We start from the raw sequence: 22,275 nt of genomic DNA on the forward strand, positions 1-22,275 counted from the left end.
ACGGGTCTCTTGTTTTGTTGCTATGGTCGCCTAGATACACGTCGATATCGCTCGGGTAGTTGTTGTTAAATAGTTGTTGATCTCTCGGAAGGCGGACAGTACGTGGACATTATTAATTGTACCGATCATCATTTGGTGAGTTTTTATCTTGTTTTTAATTAAATTATCTAGACTGTGAGAATGAATTATGACCAAAATGTATATCTAACGTGAATTTAGTGATGTAGTTTGATAGACTTTCAAAATCAATGAAAAGATTCGTGTGAGGATCGTGGGTGGGTGAATCGAGGCATGGCGGAGGTTTGGATCTAGTTACACGCCGTCTAGACAACTGTGTAATAAGATCGTACTCCAGTCGTTTATTCGCATTCTAACTGCTTTTAATCATATAAATTTAAGCTAAAAATAGCAATAGTAGATTCACAATTGATTGTTGAAGAAATGGATTGATATTTTTATGTTATTTCTTCTCTAAAAAAGCAGTAATGACCGCTCGCAGTTACTGTTGTTTGTAGGTTTAAGCCGCAGCATAGGAGGAGAGGAGGCCTAGCCTAGTTCTCTAGAGAGGGGCTGCGTGTGACTTTAAAATTGTTCACAACTTCCTGCTACTATTTCATTTAATTTTATTCAGGAATTAAAATCATAGATTACTTGAAAATAAAACAAATACAAAGAACAGATAAATGATAAAGAACAAGATAAGACATTAATTCCTATGGTAACCCAAGAAAGTTTTACAATACTTGTTTACTTCACTTGTTTACTTGTATCCCAAGAGAGTCTTCTACAGTCTGATCCTCCTGGGTATAGAGGCCAAGCAAAACGATGCTTATAGGCCCCTCGAAAAAAACAGAATATTAAAATTTAACATAGGCCTATATAAAACTTATTTCCATTGGGGAAATATCTTATATCCTCGATCTACTCTTTATACTATATCTATACCACTGACCAGGGTTATTGTAGGCATACACAATAAGAATGCATACATTTTTATGACAGGTTAGACACAAATAAAATAATTAAATTTGCATCAGACTAAATGATGAAATAATAATTAAAGTAAATATTATTATATTAATTAGGCTATATTTTAATGTTATTTAAGCCAGCCATGCTATAGCATAGCTAAATTCAGTACCATCATAGGCCTATACTTTTGTTGCATGAATATTATTGTTAAATGGTATAGTACAGACCCGTAGCCAGGGGTTCCTGGGGGTTCAACCGAACCCCCCTTTGACAATCGAACCCCCTTTAACAAGCAAACCAAATTGTGACTTAAGCAATTACATTGCTATTATTATGTAGTTTGTAATACCCTATTCAGACTATGCTCTCTTGCGATCGGTTGCGATGTAATCGGTGGTAGTCCAAAACTGATTACTCCCGATCACAATCAACGAACGCATTCAGACCAACACAAACAAACTTTACATTCTAGGGCTAGGCCTCTGGTGTCTAGGCCTATGTTGCCTGACCTCAGGCAAACAGTGCCTGTAGAATTCGTTGTGATTCGTTGCGATCAGATTCCGTGGTAATCGGGAGTATTAAAGATTGTAGCTCCCAATCGCAACGGGTAACAATTGCGATATCGATTACATATTGACTACTATTGGTGAGCTTTCACACACGATTTTACTTTGCAATTGGGTGTCGTAATTGCTACAACCGATCGCAATGCGATGCTAGTCTGAATGGGGTATAAGATTGATTTCTAGCAGAAAATATATATTGATGTTCAAATTTACTAATTTCAGTGTTTACTGTGCACTGTCTTGAAATCCTGTGTTGAAAAGAAGTGATCATTATTACTCCTGCATACTAGAACTCTTCTCCCTTGCATTAGATAGTTACAAAAATATATTACATTTTAAACCACAAGAAGTATTTAAATATGCTATATACATGCTTTAAAAGTGCAAAAAAGTTCCGGCTTCAGGGGCTTCCCCTCGCCCCATAAGGGCTTTTCCCCCTTGATCCTACGCCCTTAGGCAGGCACCTGGACCTCATGCCCTGAACCCTGTCTCTTATACACATCTAGATGTGTTTGGCTGAAGCTGGCTATGGGCCTGTAGTAGGAACAAGGAAAATGAAACTGTACTAAAATCTGCACAAAACAACAAGGCTTGGGATCTGATTCAGTGAAAAATTCCTATTCACATGATCATACTTACTTATTCAACTTACACTATGGCTAAGAATGGCCCACTAACTTCTCCAGAAAAAAAGATTATGGTTCAGTTGTCTTTCACTGGCTTTTGATCCCGCCCTTGGTTGCTTATTGCGCATATTCAATGTGAACTTTATGAATTCAGTCCCATTATGTTGTTTAACAACAATAGCATTGTAATTTTTCTTCATTTTTCAGTTTGACAAAATATTATTAAGTAATAATGAGTGGAGATTGGGTTCCAACACGCCCTCGTCAGCTTATTGCTGCAAAATTTAACAGCCCCGGACCAGGAAGGTACCTTCTGCCGGGATCAACAGGTATTAATTTCCATGACAAGACAAAACATCAAGCTGCTGCATTTAGTTTTGGTATTCGTCATCATAAATTTTATGATGATTGCAGCCCAGGCCCAGCCTACCTTGTCGATTCTAGATACAGCCGAAATGGCAAAAGTGGAGAGCCTCACTACTCTTTGTACGGCCGACCAAGAGACCAAAAAGCATTCAGTACTCCAGGACCCGGAACTTATTCACCAGAACAAGCTGGAAAATCTGCACACTTTTCAGCACCATGTTATTCACTAGCCTCACGAACAAAAGGATCTAAATTTGACAAATCGCCTGGTAAGATACTCTGTTTAATATAGAAATTTATCACATTTAGAGAAATGAATTTATCATTGTTCATATTTTCAAGTATTTTAAAATTAATATCCAGTAGATAACAACAACATTTTTAAGAACTGACTAAATTTTATGACCTGTTGATTTTTCAAGTATCAATTAACACAGAAACTGATTGTAAAAGAAATTTGATATGCTTTACATCCAATTATAATTATCTGAGATCATTATTGTGTTGGCCATGATTTCATGAATACTGTACTATTAGGTGCTTAATGGTCCATACTTAATATCCGTAAACAAACGGTGGACGATTATCCATATTATTTCTGCTTGCCAATCACTATACAATTAAATAAGAATTCAGTTTACATTGATCAGGAATAGCTATATTTTTTTATTGTTATAGTAACAAATTTATAAATGTTGTTCACAGCTCCAAATTCGTACATGCTTCCTTCAATATTGGGTGGAAAATCAGTTGCAAAGCGCTCATATCCAGTATTTTCGATAACTGGTAGAAGTAAGATTGGTGGTTTTGATGAAGATTTACAAGGAACGCCAGGACCAGGAACGTACCGTGTATCAGATCCAAGTATTTACAAAACCAAAGCCCCTCTCTACTCAATGACTGCCCGTAACCAATTGCCAAGTGACTCAACGAGGAAACCTGGACCAGGAGCCCACAGTCCAGAGAAGGTTTGTCATTGTCATTTGTTTTTTTTTTTTATTGTTAAAATATTCTAGATATTCTAAATTGAATTTCAGGTATAATTTTCTTGGATCTCTTCCCACTGGTCAAGATCAAATTATGATGATGTCTGTCTTAAATATAGGCATATAGACTGGCTGCATGTGAAACATAACTTGTGAACATTTGTTAATGATTATGTGAATAAAAAAATTAATGAACAAATAAAACAAAAAAAGGAACATTTATTTAGCAAACAAGGCTTTAAAACATTGGAGGTAAAATTAGATAGCCATCACAAAGTGGTCGTCCTGTATTGAACAAAATTAAAGAACATATTGACAATCCAGGAGATTTCTTGAAATCCAAAAATAGTTTCAGTTTGTTTCAAAAGTTTGGTGAAGATAACTGTATACCTCATCTTCAGAGTTTTTTGGAGACTTACTGTTCAAATATTTCTAAATAATATTAAAACTAATTATTGTTTACATTACAATATGTACTGTCTTATTGTGGTATGATTTTAAGAATATAAAAAAATAACTAATTTTTGTTACAAATTCTATAAACATCTTGCTTAAAGATTGAGATATTGTGTAGCTATTTCGTATACAGCATTATAAATTATAATTATAAGTAATGATTTGTAATTAATCTTTACATATGTCTGAAAATCAAACTCATCAGCATTTAGATTATGAAATTGCTCCATTAATTATTTATTGTTCAGTTCTGTCCCAAAATCCAGAAGAGATGTTCCTCATTTGCGGAGCTTTCACAGATTTGGAATTCCTGAATAATCTACATTGATCATATACTGTAGATACATACATTGATATGCTTTTCTAAATAATAAAGTATAAATTATTGTATTTTTTAAGAAAGTGAATATGTAATATGCGCCGTAAACAAACAATGAAATGATAAGCTATGTCAAATCAAATTGTGCTTACATGCACCCTTTGTTTATCATCCTTGTGCTGTTGTGTGTACACATGCTAGAAGTGTCAATGTGTTACAAAAATGAAGAGACATCACTACATTGGCCTATCTGATAAGCCTGCCATATGATGCTGATTCTGTAGTTTTGAATGCCCTAGATTATCTCAATGAAACGATATTAGAGCCTAAGCCTAGTCGGCCTGGATGCTACTCTACTAGGCATACGTTACTTGGTCAGGTAAACTACTGTAACGTGTACTGTACACATTAGATAAGCATGTTGGGTCTCCTCACTGCTGGTGTGCCATCCTTTAACAATCTACCTCAATGTGACAAACTGTCATATTTTTATTTTTAAAGGGTGCATTACTCACCTGAATATTTAAGATTGTAGCATGAACAACAAAAAGCCAACTTGGGTGTACATCCATCCATGCACAAAGTAATTAGTGATAAATCTATCATTTTAATATTGTATATGGTAACATATTATTCACAGCTTTTTTTTTAAAGAAAACTTGAAAACCTATTTTCAACAAATGTTCATTGATTACATACTGTTAGTAATCAACTTAATGTTGAACTAATCCTTTGTGAGGTCTTGTGTGAAATTATGTTAAAAATATATTATATTAGTAATGATTTATAATTGATCTTTACAGGTGTCTGTAAATAAAAATCGTCGGCCTGCTTATTCGTTTGGTATCAGGCATTCAGACTATATTGCTCCATTAATTGTTGATTGTTCAGATTAATGGTTTTGGAGTGAAATTTTGTAAGTGGTTCTTTCCAAAGCAGTTGAGTGCTGCAATTAAACCTTGGTGGTAGTAGTGTAGATGCATGACTATTCATTTCTTCTTGGTATTCGCTTCATTCCTATCTAGCTATTCTTTCATTGATAACCAGTTATTTTTTCCTAAGAACAATAATGTTTTATCAGAAGCCTAAAATAATATTAATTCTTTTATTATTATTATTTATAACATTTATTATATTATTAGAGGAAGTTATTCTTGGAATAAGACTGATTATTCCATATTACAGTACTGTATTTCTATCTAATATTTTTTATTGTTTGGTGATAGTATTGTATACATCGTTATTTCATTTCATCTTGGTATTGGCTGCTTCCCTACTAGAGATATTTTTTTATTGAGACAAAATTACCCCTGATTTTTCTAAGAATAATATTTTTAACAGTACCAAACGTTTAGATTATTAATTATTATTTTATAAATGTATCTTAAAAATATTTTTGATGAATAATAGAAAAAATATTTGTAGAAAACATTAGGATTTTTTGTTATTATTATTATTTCAATAATTTGTTACTTTCAGAAAGAATTTAAAAAACACTGTCTCTAATATTTTTTGGTAGTTGTTATATTCTAATTTGTTAATTCTTTTTTCCAAAATTCTAATTTTTACAATTTTAATTATCAAAGAAATTGTAGTAATCCTGTACTATTAAATACTATTATTTGGTACTTAATCTTGACACTGGTCAGTTTCTTAGTATTTAATCCTTATTCAAAATTATTTTATTTATTTATATTGGATTCTGAAAGGATTTAAATGTTATCATATCTCTTTTCACCATTGTCTTTTGCTTTAAATGTTGACTTATTAGCTTGGGGGTAGTGCTCACAACTAATTTTTTTATTTCATTTCATGCTTATTAGTCAGAATTATGTCATTAACAGATGTTTAGTGTCATTTTATTTCATACCTTGAGGAATCAAAATTCATAATGTACAGTACATCATTATCACTCAATTACCATACTGAAACTGTCGATGTCCCTGAAGATATATTATGTGAATGAATGACTAAATAAGTGTTAAGTTTCGCCCGCAATACCCTGGGACAGAAATCCATTAGCGTTGAAAGTGATTGTATTGAAGACTTCTTGCAAGTCCTCTTTCACAGAATCGACCATTATTTTGTAATTTTCATAATAACAAATTTGTAGCGTAATTATAATGATGGAATATTGTGTAACACCAGTATCAACCAACAATCACTATAAGTTCTCATTGGAGATTTGGATTTTAGTTTGCCCATGGTCAGTTTACATAAAAAACCAACTATCTCCAATCCCTGGGTAGTATTTGGACATCTAATTCACTCTTTTTGGTGGGGAAAGATAGCAAAGGGTATAGAGATAGAATGGAAAGAGGTCTGACTCTCCTTGGATTGTACATGCACACAATGAAAGGAAGACGCAGTACTACCACAAGTTAGCGGACACTACGTATAATTCAAAGAGAGTTTAAATACTATTCGAACAGGCATTCTGTATGCAGTATGCGTTTGATACCAGTGACTTGTACATGTTGTAGTGCATCTCTTTTGAAGGACACCCTTGAAGTCCTTGTAGTACTTGATTGGATTGCATTTCAAAGGAGTCACACCTCTTTTCATTCTATATTCTTTGGAGATAAGCATAAAGTACTTTACCCAAGAAAACAGGCATGGTGGACAGATAGAATTGTGATCCCTACATAAAGGTTGCAAGTTAAAGCACTGCGAAAATCACAGAAATTTGTAGCATGATGTTGCTTAAAACTTGGTACTCAATTTAACATATTGCATGCTTGTTTTGTCCTGGATACAAAAGTGTACCATACATACTAACCAGCTAACACTAATCTAGAACTCATTACCCTAATTTTTAGATGTTTATTTTTACTATCATACTATAGGTATTTATATGTCATTACTTTTCTAATTTAGTATTCATTATTGTACTGCATGGTCTATTTGAACATCCATTTTCTTAATGTGCATCACTTAGGCTGATCGTTTTGTAATGAAAAAACAATTTTACATGCCACATAATGTATTACACTGCATGTTCATTATCTGTTCGTGTCGTTAATGTACAGATACTAATGGGTTTATTTCCATCTTCTTGCAGGTGTACATAAACAAGCCCCAAGCACCTCGATGTTCATTTGGAATTCGGCACACAGAGTACATTACTCCGATGATCTGCGAAAATGTTGATGCCTAACATGTTTCTTCTGCCTGTCAACTATTAAATCAACTTTTTATGTAGACAATTGTTACAATTTTATCTGTATTTAAATTGTAAATGTTATACTTTTAATATTTGGTGTAAGCATTATGTAACAATTGGAATTGTGAGCAAAAAGGAACAATATTAGCATTCATTGTAAAATAATATATATATTTCAGTGTGTTAAAAAAGTAAAACAGTATAAAAACCAAGTGAAAAAAAATGTTTATATTTTTCTTCTCTGTCTTTGCTGTGATGAATTTTCTCAATAAAGTTTGTTGGAAGGGGAAGTGGGAGGAAATATATTTTTACACCGGTATAGTATTTAACTAATTCACACTTTAATTTCATTAAACATATTGCCACCCAAAAAAATTACACAAATTATATTTATTAATGAATCACACAAATCAAATTAACAACTTTCAGTAAGTCACAGATCAAAAAATTAAGTTTTGACTGACTGAAAAGGCATTTTACTAACAAAATGAAATTATGGCAGAAATTTAAAGGTATGCTAAAAGTATAGGAATCATAATGTTTTAATGTTCCATTAATTGGTAGAGTATTTTTTTATGTTGAAAGCTAGCAGTAACTGATTGAAATGTACTAATTAAGAAATTCAAAAATTGGATTCATGTGGCAGTATATTGTTTGTTTTTGATATATTAATTGGTTTTCCTCTCAAAGAAGACAATGCAATTTAATGATGGTTTAAAATAATCATGGGGCCGTCCATTTTTACTATGTAAATAGTATCGTGTCTGTTTTGTCATGTTGTGAAGCTGCTAACCAAAAAAAAAAAAATACTTATGTATTTTGAAAATGGTAATGAAAATGAGGCATTCTAGAGCAATATTTTTTTTCTGAGATGTTTTTAACCAAAGATACAGCTTATACAATTTTCAGAAAGGTGGGGATTTAATAATAGATCAATAGATTAAAAATAAAAGGGTATAGAACTAAGGATACTGTAATCATAATAAATTAGATACAGCATTACACTATAAGATACATTTTGTTTTTTAGTGTAGGATGATAGTTCTGAGAAAAATGTATTTGCCACCATCAGGATTACACTTCATAGGAGTAATAATAAATACTGTATATAAATTAACATCTATAAGAACAAAATAAAGTCTTGAAATTTTTGAGTATTTTATAAGATAAAGGCTTTGTATAACATGCTGGACTTGGAATGATTAAAAGCTATAAAATATGAACAGATTTTATTGAGTCGCTTTTTCAAGTTGAAATACGGTCTGCTGAGAGCTGTATGAATACAACAATAACAAAACCTGTCACATAACATCATTTAATTTTTATTTCAATAATAACAATTTACCAGAATCAATGAGGAACAAATTAAGCAACAATGAAAACTTGTTTTTAACTGAGAATACATTAATGTTAACCTAATAAAAAGGTGATGTTATGCACTTTACATCTAAACTGTATTATAATATAGTGGACGGAACAAGCAACTGCATGCTGTATTTCGGTCACTGCAAATTGCCTTAAAGAATTGGTATAAAGGTTGTTCTCTTTAAGCTGTGCATAAACTTAAACACATTCAGAAAAATGGAGAGTCCTAGTTTATACTGATAACATCATGTTGCGTGTACTTATTGAAAACCAAACTTTGCTAAACATGTACAGATATTTTGTTTAAATAGTTTTAGAATACAGTACAAAAGTACAGATGTTGTGTCACAGTCCATTATAAAATATTTATTAAATATTCATTGCACAATCCCTAAATAAAATACTTCTATTTAACACCTATGGTATCTTAAATATTATAATAATGCTTGTCTTCGATACTGAGGCATCCTAGCTATCAACTAGGTACCAACAGAAGCATGCGATTAATCAATAATGTGGAAATACTAAGCTGCATAATAATTCTTAGCTAATGCAGTGTTTGCACTTTGGAACAATCATATTGACATAAAGTACCACTTCTCAGACTTAGTCTACACACCATTCAATAACTTGCACAGAATTGCATTCTTAATTTACATAGCCAATTGTGAATATTATTGAATCCAACACGTTTCTAATTAAACTTCAAAATGGTGTCAAATTATTAAATACTTCTGTATTGAACAACCTGCACTCTCACTCAGAAACCTTTATAAATCTGACCGGACAAAAAGAATACCTTGTCAGATAACATCATCTTTTTGATTTTTAAATTATGGAGTAACTGAGCAAAAACCGGGTACATAATATATTATTTTGATTTCAAAATCAATATTTCATTATTATTATTTCCATTATAATGAAAACAAAATTAAACAAAAATAGATTAATACCAACCTAATTAAATGTAATTTTCATGTATTTTGGATCATTACTTTATTATGAATGTTTGGTTTTTAACAATAAATTGCATTGCACAAACTGTATTTTAGTGATTTAAACTGCACAGAATTTCCCATTCTAAAATTGTATTCTTACCACTTTGGTCTATACAGCACTCATTAACTTGCATAGCATTACATTCGTAATTTACATAGTCAATTGTAAATACTGAATCCAATACGCTTGTAATTAAATTTCAAAAGGGTGTCAAGTTATTAAATAATTATTTATCGAACAACTTACTTGTGTTGTCAATGAACTTAACAAAAACAAACTCTGTCAGAAATAACATCATGTTTAAATAAATAACACTTCAAAACAAATCATTAATAGCAAGAAAGCAACAATAATTGCTTGTCTTTACTGAGAACATTTAGAATAACTTTATGTCCTAGGACTAATCAAATTATGCAATTTTCATGTATTTTCAATCAATACATTATTATAAATAATAGATGAAACATTTAATTGCATACAGAGAACTGTATTTCAGTTATTTCATATTGCACTGAATTTATCTATTTTGAAGGAATAATAACTTACCTTATGTTAGATTAAAAATTATTTGTATTCATTCATCGAAAAAACCAAATACCGAGTCTGAATCAAACCATGGTATGTGATCATCTTCAGACAGTGCCGCATTTTTCTTTTTCTTCTTAGCTTTAGGTTTCCCGTCTCCAAACCCTTTAATCATGTAACTTTTATTGGGAGTCTTCTTTATGCATCCTTTCATTATTGGTTCTTTCTTCTGTGATGCATTCTAAATGTAAAAATAAATATTGTAATACAATAATTGTATAATATAATTGTAATATATTGCACAGTGTACACATAGAAATATGCTAATCATGTAACTTTTAAATCAAGTAATTTTGAAGGTCTATGCTCCGTGGTAATACTGTACAATACAAAACTGAAATGAGCCAAACAAGAATGCATCACTTGTGTAATGATTTTTTTCTTTGGCTTGATACCTAATAGTGTTTAATAAGAATAGACTGTACAATAGAACAAGTGCACAGAATTGTTAGGAAAATAAAAAATGAAAATAAATAACGATGATTGTGATGATGATGATGACGTTGTTCATGATAATGCTGTTTGTTGTGATTGTGATAATGACATTATGATGGATATGATGATAACGATTTTGGGATGACCATGACGATGATAATAATGTGATGATAATGACGATTACAGTGATGACAATGATAAGGATGATTTTACAATGTGGTGATGGTGGTGGTGGTAGCGACGACAACGATGACATTATGAAAATGAATGTAATATATGATATACTGATTCATTTACTAGCTGATTTCATTAAATGTGTCTAGAATCTAGAATCAACAACACAATTTGTGATTTGCAACAACTTCCCACCTTGTTTTTTTTAGCACCATCCACAGGTAATCCTGGATAACACTGATGCCATTGACTTTCTTCAACTGCAAACTTTCCAGAATTTTCTTGGAATTTTACCTGGAAGTCAGTGGGAAATAATGTAGTCAATTTTTTTCTCTCTCTAAAATAAGATAATTATATTCCATTTAAGACAAATTAAAGGAAATGATTCTGTTGAATAACAACAAATAAAATTATCATATTTCATCTTCACTGTGTCATTTAATTTAATATTATAAACAAATACTGAAGGAAGAAATAAGGCTCTGTTGCAATTTTGCTTCTAACACTGGAAATATTGGTATTGATAAATTTCTGAATATTGCAACTTCAGACAGGATAAGTTTGTGTACAATATTATATATAACATCAAGACAAACCCATTGTGCACCCCCACCTTACAATAGTATTGTCCATTGTTGGGTTTGGACAGGGGTGGCTTAAGACCGATTTCCAAAAAAATAGATACTGTACTTTTTAAATGTTACTACTAAACACCTTTCTTTGCTGGGTGATTGTTTGACCCCTGGGTACTGGCTTAAGTGCATTTCTTTTTGCTTCATCAAAAGCATCACTTGCTGGGATTTTCATGCTTGGTGATGGTCGGATTCGCAAAGGTGTAACCTTTTGACTTGGTCTTCTTGATTTCTTTTCTTTTGTACCACGTGGTACATCATCAATCTATAAGAGAGGGAAAAAACAATAGTATTATTTGTTGCAGTAGCGGCGACAGGATTTTCCCGATGGGGGGTCCCTAAGGTCCCTGACAGGGGGGTGGGGGGGGAAGAAAAAAATGTGGCCGTGGCGTCACTAAAAACCTTTCGAAAGCGGTCCAGGGGACATGTCCCCAAAAATATGGCAATTTAGAGGTTTCCAAAGTCTTATTTAATCGATTTTAGGGTCTATTAATATGTAAAAAATACATATAATTTTTTGGAATTTTTTTTTCTCCCAGACGAATTGTGGTTTTTCTCCCCGACAGGGGCTGTGCACTTGATGTAGAATTCCTGCTTAGCTTTTCATGCAAACAAGCCTAGAAAATGATAATGTTTGTCATTTTGAGATCATCATTTTACTGTATCTTTTTTATACAAGGGTACATATCGCTACACTCTCAACCTCCTTTCCCCCTAAAGTGTATGTCTTGTATGATGAAATGATGACAAATATTTTGTACCATAAAATATATGGATGGACCCTTAACAGATAAAAAAACAAAAAAAAAACACATATTAAACGTTAGTTTTCTTAGTTTCATCAATTTTCTATGTGCAAGTTTTTGGTCCTTGAGCTGTTACAGAGGCTGTGAATGTATGCTACTGCAAATGCACAAAATGTGGTAGGTTTGCTATCATTGCTTATTCAAATGCTAATAAGAGGATTAAAACCTTAGTAATAATGTGTCATTAATAAGAAATCCATTAATTCAAGGGTCACACATATTGGTTAGGCCACCTTGCTTTAATTATCCAGCAGCACTACAGCCACTTGCTCAAACCTTTTTGTATAGACAACCATGTTGCTTTGTAATAGTAATATGTGACGTTGCTTCGTTACTGAGCAACTAACTACCAAGTATTCAATAAGCTGAGTGCCTAAAACAGCTAAGCCACAGTTTGAATAGCTTTCGATCCAACTGATGTATCACAACCTAATCAGAAATGATTAGGTTGTGATATATCAGAACCTAATAGTTTCTTATTTAAACACTATGAAAACTTACCAAATAATAAAAAATTAAATGTTTTATTTATTCTTATCCTGTCTGCCACAACTATGGAATTCACTACGAAATATTTTTCCCCTCAGAATTACATTTATCAGTCCAATTAATGAACTGTTTACAATGTATCAAATCATAAGGCAAAAAAAAGTTACGTTTCCCAAGCATGATCAACCTAAAATCTTGAAAATCAAAAGTACATTTATTTTCCTCAAAATAGAGAGAGAAATAAACTTTTATGACTTTTTAGAGGGCCCTTGTTAAGCTTATGCTTATCATTTTGCTAACCAAAATGCAAGGGGTGAATGAGGGTAAACAATGGCCTAAAGTTAAAACAAAATATTTTCAAATGTCTCTGAGCACAAACAATTATTGTTTACCTAATTATATTTTTCTGTATCAAGTTATTAATATCATTAAAGATATATTCTATTAATTTCCTTTATGTCTCACACCCTTCATCAATTTTCAGACCCTCTTGAAATTTTACTATTTGCTTTTTTCCACAAAAAAACCATAATCACAAATAATCATATTTCCATAGGAAATAAAAATACTATCAGGATCTCATAGATTGTTGCCAAAGTCTAAGCGGAGGTGGACATATTAATCAAAGTATAACAAAACATAACAAATACTCAGTATGCTTCTTTTATAAAATGTTATTTACCAGCTGTTTACCACTGGTATACAGGACAGTAAATTGCAAATAGTAAGCACCCTCACAAAATATCATAAAGTGAAAGAGAGAACGGATGTAGCCTACCTCAATTTCCATCAGTTGTGAGGTTGATGAATCTGAACAACTGCCATCATCGTCACTTTCAGCAAATATAACACGTTTCTTCTTGGCACTGCCTAGTCCAGGCTTTAGGATACCATGTGGTGACTTTTCTACATGCAATTCAGAGGAAAATATTATTAGCATTATAACATTCCATTCCCCAGATGCACAAAGATTATCTTAAACAAATAAATGTAGTATACAGTAATAACATGCAATTCCGGCCCCAAAACATTTACTCAAAAATACTATGATGGTGTAAGACAGGAGATATTTTTATACACATGTAGTTTATGCCACCTTATTGTATATGAATTTCAGCCCCAAAACCTAGAATTATAAATACCGGCATGGTGTCCAGTGGAGAATATTTTCATCTGTTTTATGGTTTATATTATGCTTCTTATTCATAGCCAACACTTGCAATGCTCATTATTTACATAGCCGACCCTTACACTGCTGTTTCTTATTCACAAGCAATCCTTGCAATGCATTTTTTATGTAATATGTTTACAGTGACAATAATAGAATACTGAATACTAAAATTATTCTCAGCTGAATAATATTAATTTGCAAATTATTCACTAATATACTGTAAAATCATTACAAAACAAGTTCAAGTATGCATCATCTTTGTGGTTTTCAGGGCTTGTATTATTTTTTTTTTATTGCATCTGTGTAAAAAAATCTAGTCTAGGATGTAAGCATAACTTAAAATACAACATATTATCATAATTTAAAATGTAAAATAATATATAAAAGCAATATTAAGAAAAAATAACTATAAATATATAAAAACAATACAAGAATCATAATAAAAAAAAAAAAAAAACAATACTAAACACTAACATCAAAATCATGTTTTTCTTGTCAATCTATATTGATTTTTATAATGTTTTGGTTTTCACCAATATTTCATTGATTATACATTCAATATTGTGTTTGCATGTGTGCCTTTACAAAACACACAAATCAGCATAATTATACGCATTAACATCCTGTTTGTCTGTCATTTTATGATTCTTACCTGGATAAACGTAAGAGGTTGGTGTCTTTGGTTTGGGCTCCAGACCTGGATTTGTAGCTTTGTATACTGGTGTGTCAGCCTTCACTGGGCTTTGAGAATGAACCAGGTTGCTCTGAGGGGTCTTCGGAGTTCCAGGAAGATTAATCTTGGTTGGATTTTTCTTGGAATTGGGTTTCAATGCCACTATGTCTTTCTATTGGTATAGATAAAAAAAATATAATATTCATTTATTTATTTATTTGTTCTTTATACTGGGTTTCCTCTTCAGTAACAAATTACTGTTCTCCCAGAGGGCCCAGTACACATAAAACAGTCCATGACATACAACACACACATACACACATCATGCTTTACACAAACTAAATCCCAATATGAGGTTTCAGTTTTTATCAACTAGTTGATACTTTAACAAGTAATAATAATCTATGTGAACTAAAGCTTTATATTAACTACAAGAAAAGAAAGACTGTAAATGATCTTATAAGTGCCTTGCTCAAAGTGCTACACCAAACATATATCTATTGGCGCAGCGTTTATTAGAGATACGTTCAATTTTGCATGAACGTTGCAATGCCTAATCAAGAGCATATATTACATTATGCCTTTATATTTTGCTTTTGACAAACTAATAAATAAAATCACACTAATGTTGTAACACATACATAATATGTGCTGCTCTTGAAAATACACTTCTCTTGAATAAGTGCTGTACTAGCTCAATTACGCTATGTGAACGTGATAACACATAACAAGACTTAAATATTTACTCTAGGGTAAACACATTTTTTTTTATCGTTTTTAGTTAATTTACTGACTATTACATTTGACAATGTGAATTTAATTCAACCTATATTATTTTTTACCTCTTCCTGCAGCTGCTTTTCTATTAAGTCTGTTATCCTTTTCTTGTCATTTTCCGATTCCTTCAAAGCATTGTTGTAATCTTTAGAAACTTTCTCCAATTCCTGTTTTTGTTCTTTGAATGAATTTTGCAGGCTTGATAACTAAAATAAAAAGCATAAAGGCTAATTTGTGAAACCTGTAATTACATAGTCAGAACCTGGGGTGCAATCTAATACTGTAATATTTTTACTGATCATAGTATTACTTTACAGGCATTTGGCGTGGGCTCAAACTTAAGTATGACGTCAAATGCAATAGTAAGGAAAGCATTGTGAGAGCAACACTGATATTTCCTTCTACCCAGAAAAAAATCTAGACTTACTCTAATTGATGCCAACTTGGATACATACACAAAGATCTCCGGTTGGTGGGACAGTGTATAACTCCATACTTGCATGCTTGGTGTATTTTCCATATTTAATTTTCTTTAGCTTTCAATTTTTTTTCTTCATTTTCTACTATTTTTTGAGTGCAAATTAACCTTGTTAGATTTGTGCTATATAAACCTATTTGTTTCTGTTACTATTTGTGCAGCATAAATATCGAGGTGTGATGCATGGTAGTGGATGTGATTCCACACACTGGTACACTTTTACAAATATCTGTATGGCACGACTTGGAATATTCAGAGAGGGAACAACGTAAAGCGCTTTGAGATTTTAGTTAGATAAGAAAAGATATATATCAAATTTTTATACCATTACCAGAATCACAAAATGGTATTGTCTTAAAACACACACGATGATATGAGATTTTTATCCTTCTTGCAAGAGGAAAAACACATGGTAAAAGTAGCACATTTGTAAATAAAGTTAAAGAAGTAGCCTTTAAAACAATATACAAGTGTTGAGGACTCTTCTTTGATGTTGGTTTAGCAAGCATGTATAATGTATCAATATTATTAAATGTCAGAGAAAAACCCGTAACTCGCAGCGTCACTGTGCTGAATTGCATAGAGGCGTAGTTTCGTGCCTAGAGGTGCTTAGCAGCTTCATTGTCATTTTCAATCATTTCACAATGACATGGGACTGAAATGAACCAGAATATCACAACAACCCCCTACTCTTCCAAAAGGTACAATGGGTTCTTTAAAGTTCACACGTACAAGATGTGTACACTGGACTCCATTTATGTCCTTATCCGAGAAGACCTGATTCAACTAAGTCCTGCGCGAGGTGAATCTCAAATCAGTGCAAATGTTATAGCTGTATTAGCTGTGCCCCTGCCTTACTGCTCGACCACTCGACTAGCCAAGTGGTACTGTCACTAATATTTTACAATGGATTAGTATTGAACTAATAATAGTATACATCCATGGCATCCTTGTAGAAGTCATTATTAAGGATTCTAGCCACCAAGGACACTGCATACTACGTGACTTGTATATCCATTCATCAGCTGTAGGCTTAAATATCATTGATAGGATTATAAAAAGGACAACTTATAACATTCATTAGGATTTCTTTGCAATTTGAAGAAGCTGATTTCCATGAAAGATATAAGCACAAATACTGAACTTAATACAACCCTACATTTTGTAACTAAAGGTGATGAAGGAATTTTAGAGAGTAATCAGAATGAATGAGCTCGTTATTAATAAACATTCATTGAAAATAGAAAGATGCTGAATTGTATCCGCCTTAGTTAATGATGATCGTGCTATTCACTGACGATACATCATCTTTCTTGATGAAATCAAGAACTGGGAATTAAAGAAGGAATTACCTGATCGTTTTTTGCCTTTGTCAGTAAGGTTATCTCCTTGTGTAGTTTCTCTATTTCTTTATCTTTCCTTGAAACTATATTTTCATTTTCCATCTAAATTTATAAAAGGGAACTGGTAAAATTACTATTTCAAATATATATATATTTTTCAAGAAAGCAGTTTATTAAAGAATTGAGTGTAATCTATTATTGAATCATTAAAAAAATGAAAACCATATTTTTATATTTAAAAATACGTACTTTTACGTCAATGTTGTAAAAATTTGTAATTCCAATGATATCTATGTGATGTTAGTTAAACAGTAATAAATGCAATATTTATATAGCACATATTCCAATATACTGCCTCTAGAGCTTTGACTGTACCTTATACACTATCAATGTGTTACTGACTTCAGCTCTTTCCTTTTCACAACTCATTTTCGCTTCTGTATGTTCTTGAATCGTTTGTTGCATTTTTGCTTCTAATTCATTATGCTTGACTTTAGTAGCTTCTATCATCTCTTCTTTTTCTTGCAGTATTTTCTCTATTTCTGAAATCTGTATACAGGCCAATGATGTATTAGTAAAACAATATGACATACAACCAAATACTGCACTTACTAAACTGACATATACTCTTAATCATTTATAAAACACTAAAACTTTGTATTATAATTATTTTAAAAAAAACAAAAAACAAAAAAACTGGACATTGACCTTTCTAAGGAGGTCTTCATTTTCAACATGGTATTTCTCACAGGTCTCCTCTGTAGTTGAAATCTGCAAAAAACAATGTTTTTCTACTGTTATTTCTATTATTAAAATCCACAATTTTGAATAAATGTTTGTATACGCACTTATTCATTTTTTTTAATGGATGTTATTTTTGAAAATTCACTGCCATAAATTCTTACTGCAATCTGGAAAATAAGTGCCTTCTTTGAGCAAATGTCCAATTGAGATAAGCTCAAGCAGAGACTGCAGAGAAATTATGTTTTTTTTTAATTTATTAGATTGTGAAGCAAAATCAAAATAGGAAAACAATTTTCTGGTTTAAATAATCACCTATCCCCTAAATTTTCAATAGTTACCATAAACAATCCGTCTAAATAAGTCCCATTCAAACAAATCATTTTATAAGCACCTGTTTCCAAGAGACTATGTGGACAGGGCCAAGGACTATCCACAACCTCTTGAAAGGTCTTATAATCTGTAGAAATTAGGAATTTGTCACTTTGTCTTTGCCCAGTCCCTCACTTTACAGTTCCCCAAATGGCTCCACCACTACAGTAAAGTCTACTTACTTTCTTCTCTAAAGAGTTACTTTGTTTAGTTTGAGATGTGACCTTGCTCTTGAGTGTTTTTGTCTCTTGTTGCAAGTTTTTTACTTGTTTAGATTTAGTAGCTAGTTGATTTTCTAGTGTTTCATTCTTCTTTTCTAGAATCTTGATTTGCTTGCTAGTAGAATCAAGTTCTGACTGTAGAGCTTTATTCTTAGGTGAACACAACAAAATAAATTCTTTAAATCAACAATTTGAGAAAATATCTGACATCTAGATGTATATTAAATTATTTAGTTTTCAACAGCCACACCCAGCTTTACAATAATCATATAATATACTGTTTAATTTATTATTCATTCTGTCAGGTCTTAATCAATCTTGGTCAGACTCAATATGATGAAAAGTCATTCAGTAATAAATTGACTTTTAAAACTGCAATTCTGAGCATTTTAATTTCTGGTTTAAAATTAATTATAAGAAAGATCATTAACAGATCAGTGGCGAAATTTGGGGGTTGGGATACCTTACATATTTGCCAGGACACTGTTATATTCAATTTCTTTGAATACACCTATAAACTAATGATGCTTCTTACCAAGCTTGTCTGCTCCTGTAGCTTTTCATTTGTCTTGGAGTGTTCATGAATGCTTGTATCCAGATTTGATACGTTTTCTCTCAATTCATCTGATTCTTTAAGAGCTGCTTTGAGGTTTTTCTCTGATTTTTTCTTACTTCTTTCAAGGTCCTGTGAAGGAATATATCAGAAATAATCCAAAAAATAAATGTATAAAATTAATACTATAACTTGAAAACCTGTCACCTAAAAAAAAACCACTCTAATAACTATATACCAAATTTTAAGTTTTATATCATGTTCTCAATTGAATTAGCAACTTAGCGTATTACATTGACCACTTACAATGACATTAAAAAAGAACCAACCAGTAAGATTAATTTAAATACTATACAGTACAGTACTCTTATTGAAACTCAGCTTATGACAGAAAATTTTGGGGAAATTTAGTTGAGTGAGTCAGAAAAAAGAGCATAAGTGAAAATGATGATGACTTAATGAATTCCGTTCCAAATATTTAACTTAAGTTTGATACACTTACCGCAATATTATTTTCTAATTCAGCTGTTAGCTGAATTTCTGCCTTCAATTTAGCCTCCAAATCTTCTCTCTCATCTTTCAATGTGTTAAGTGAGGAATCTAATACACTCTTTTCCGTGCTAAGGTAATAATTAAAGAAAAATCTTTTTTTAAAATTAATAACAGGACAATTATTTAAATGTGTTATAAATATGCCAATTTACCTTCAAATTATTTATTTTGTAATGTATATTTTATACTACCTCCTCTAACAGACCATCACAAAAAATGTATTCAAAGACTGTAGAATGAACTGTCTTTCAATTCTACCAGAATATGCTAAATCAATACCAATCACCATTTCCATTGATTTCTGAAAATGGTGCATTGTAGAATGAACTTTGATGATAGAAGTTACTGTTGGATGATGCCTTTATACTTCTTTCTATTTACTATAAACTAATTCAATACAAAATCATCACCATTGACGGCAGACTGGCAGCAGGAGCGGATCCCGACTTAACAAGGCAAAATAATATAACAAATACTTTAAATATATAGATAAATTTTTTTTTTAATTCAGCAACCAAAGAACCATTTTAATAACTGACTAATTGTTTGAATGATTGATTGGTTAAGTATTTGATCGGGCAATTGATCAAGAGTTGATGGGTTTTATGTGGCGCCATTTCATTGGGTATTGGAAGGCAGTATTCAACAATAAGGATCAATCAATCAATCATTAGAAATATATGGCAAAATTTGATCGATAGACTGACACATCCTGTTAAGTTAAAAATACTGTTTTTTCTTATATAATTACCTTATTTGTTCAAGTTCCTTCTTCAGTGAATCAATTCTATCATAAGATACTTTCTCTCTTTCCAAAGCATCTTTAAGTTCTTTGGTACCGCTACATAATTCTATCTATGAAATAAAAGAAATGACTTACTTTAAATAAATATCATAATAATATCAAGCAGAAAATCTCATTTGAAATTATATTAGGTAAAATTACTATTTAGTATAAGTATAAGGTCCTTTTTTGATGATCAAATAACTTGTTATCGGATATAATGAATTTATTCAATAAAATTACTATTAATAGCATGGAAATCACTTTCAAACTCTGTCATTCAGAGCTATCACCAATATACAATTATAGCCTCTTATCATCATTGCACAAAAATCATGTGACAATGAATTTACCTGCCACTTTAAGGCTGAAGAAAGCATCATGAATATGATAAAAAAAAACGCTATTGAAGCAAAAACCAGCCAATTTAAAGGCCAATAAAAAGAATATAGAAACAGGAAAATAATGTGTTGATTCATTTTGAAGTAGAAATTAAGTAAACCAGTAGGTATTATTACCTCCTTCTTTTCTATTGCTTGCCTGCATTCTTGAATTTCTACTTGTAGCTTCTCCTTTTGTCTTATAAGATCCTGACCCTCATCATTGGCATTCAATATTTTCTTCTACAGAACAAAAAAAAACATTTTAAATTTATTAGTGTTTTCCAACTAAACAATTGTGATAATAATCTTTCATATATTGGTTGACCATCAAAATCCAATCACAAAAAAATCATGTAATAAAACTATTCATTTACATATTTAGACAAGACAGGTCTCCCTCTAGTTATAACTACCTCCATTTAAAGATCACCTCAAATTAAAGACACTTTTCTGTGGTCCCAAATTAACATGTTTCTTTTATCTTTTATCATATTAATTAGAGACCAAAGACCATGGAAACCTGGTCCCAAAAGTTGTCTTTAGTTGGAGAAAGACCTGTTTATACATTTTGACATAAAATGAACAGCAGCATTATAATGGAGCCCCGAACCTCAAGGATGAGCTGCTCTTCTCTGTATTTCTCAATAGTCAAAATATTCTGCTGCTTTTCATTATTAGCTTTTTTGAGTTCTTCATTAAGTCTGCTGATTTCTTCCTCAAGCTTGATCTGCAAAAAAGAAACTCAAGTTTTAGTACATGTAATTATACAAGCATATGAGTTTGACAAAACACGTGATTGCAAGTGATCAAATGCTTTGTAACCAAATACACTGTTTTCTACTTCTGCCTCTCAACCTTAAATGTACAATCTATCTATGTAACCTACTTTCTCTTTGGTCATCTCAGTTTTTATAGCAGCACTGTTCTCCTCAAGTAAGCTGTTTTTTTTGCCTTCCGTTTCCAAGTTTCCTGAAAGTTCTCTGATTGTGTTGGACAGTTCTGCTTCTCTTTCTTGTAAATCTCTTACATCATCCTCAATTTTAGTCTGAAATTAAATATTAAATCACTAAAATTAAGATAAAAAGTGTTGATTTGTTACTTTGTAGCATTTAGCATAGCTACAATCATGTAATAAATAAATCTCATGTGAATCTAAATGGCATCAAGATGACTATAACATATTGATCTAGCTTGGATTTCAGATTGGAAAGGACATATTAAGCACTCAAATTGTATCAATTTATTTAGGTTATTAATGCCCATAAAATTTCTACAACATTAATCAACC

General features: G+C 31.6%; 2 protein-coding genes across 4 annotated transcripts in view; one reads left to right on the forward strand and one right to left on the reverse strand.

Annotated features, from left to right (window-relative positions):
* LOC117107263 (outer dense fiber protein 3-like) lies at positions 1-8,677 on the forward strand. Of its 2 annotated transcripts, XM_033248890.1 has the most exons (5): positions 1-135; positions 2,372-2,799; positions 3,236-3,498; positions 5,095-5,207; positions 7,353-8,677. In XM_033248890.1, exons 2-4 carry the CDS (start codon positions 2,397-2,399, stop codon positions 5,185-5,187), a joined length of 759 nt encoding a protein of 252 aa, XP_033104781.1. In that variant the 5' UTR covers positions 1-135; positions 2,372-2,396; the 3' UTR covers positions 5,188-5,207; positions 7,353-8,677. The 2 variants fall into 2 exon arrangements, with proteins under 2 accessions (XP_033104781.1, XP_033104780.1); XM_033248889.1 differs by lacking the exon at positions 5,095-5,207.
* LOC117107262 (synaptonemal complex protein 1-like) overlaps positions 8,234-22,275 on the reverse strand; it is a 19,841-nt gene continuing 5,799 nt past the window's right edge. Inside the window, exons 10-25 of one of the 2 annotated variants that reach the window (XM_033248888.1) lie at positions 21,874-22,032; positions 21,598-21,714; positions 21,123-21,227; positions 20,572-20,675; positions 19,771-19,888; positions 19,251-19,400; positions 18,677-18,865; positions 18,090-18,152; positions 17,757-17,930; positions 17,391-17,483; positions 15,626-15,766; positions 14,763-14,955; positions 13,718-13,845; positions 11,727-11,909; positions 11,208-11,306; positions 8,234-10,584 (exon numbers count right to left, since the gene is read on the reverse strand). In XM_033248888.1, coding sequence (XP_033104779.1) covers positions 10,393-10,584; positions 11,208-11,306; positions 11,727-11,909; positions 13,718-13,845; positions 14,763-14,955; positions 15,626-15,766; positions 17,391-17,483; positions 17,757-17,930; positions 18,090-18,152; positions 18,677-18,865; positions 19,251-19,400; positions 19,771-19,888; positions 20,572-20,675; positions 21,123-21,227; positions 21,598-21,714; positions 21,874-22,032 — 2,208 coding nt within the window. In that variant the 3' untranslated portion in view covers positions 8,234-10,392. Of the gene's footprint in view, positions 10,585-11,207; positions 11,307-11,702; positions 11,910-13,717; positions 13,846-14,762; positions 14,956-15,625; positions 15,767-17,390; positions 17,484-17,756; positions 17,931-18,089; positions 18,153-18,676; positions 18,866-19,250; positions 19,401-19,770; positions 19,889-20,571; positions 20,676-21,122; positions 21,228-21,597; positions 21,715-21,873; positions 22,033-22,275 lie in introns of both variants that reach the window. The other variant, XR_004445212.1, reaches the window with a different exon arrangement.

This window comes from Anneissia japonica, unplaced genomic scaffold (assembly GCF_011630105.1).
Source record: "Anneissia japonica isolate Jap-2015-1 unplaced genomic scaffold, ASM1163010v1 scaffold211_len1577895_cov191, whole genome shotgun sequence".
Classification (NCBI taxonomy): domain Eukaryota; kingdom Metazoa; phylum Echinodermata; class Crinoidea; order Comatulida; family Comatulidae; genus Anneissia; species Anneissia japonica.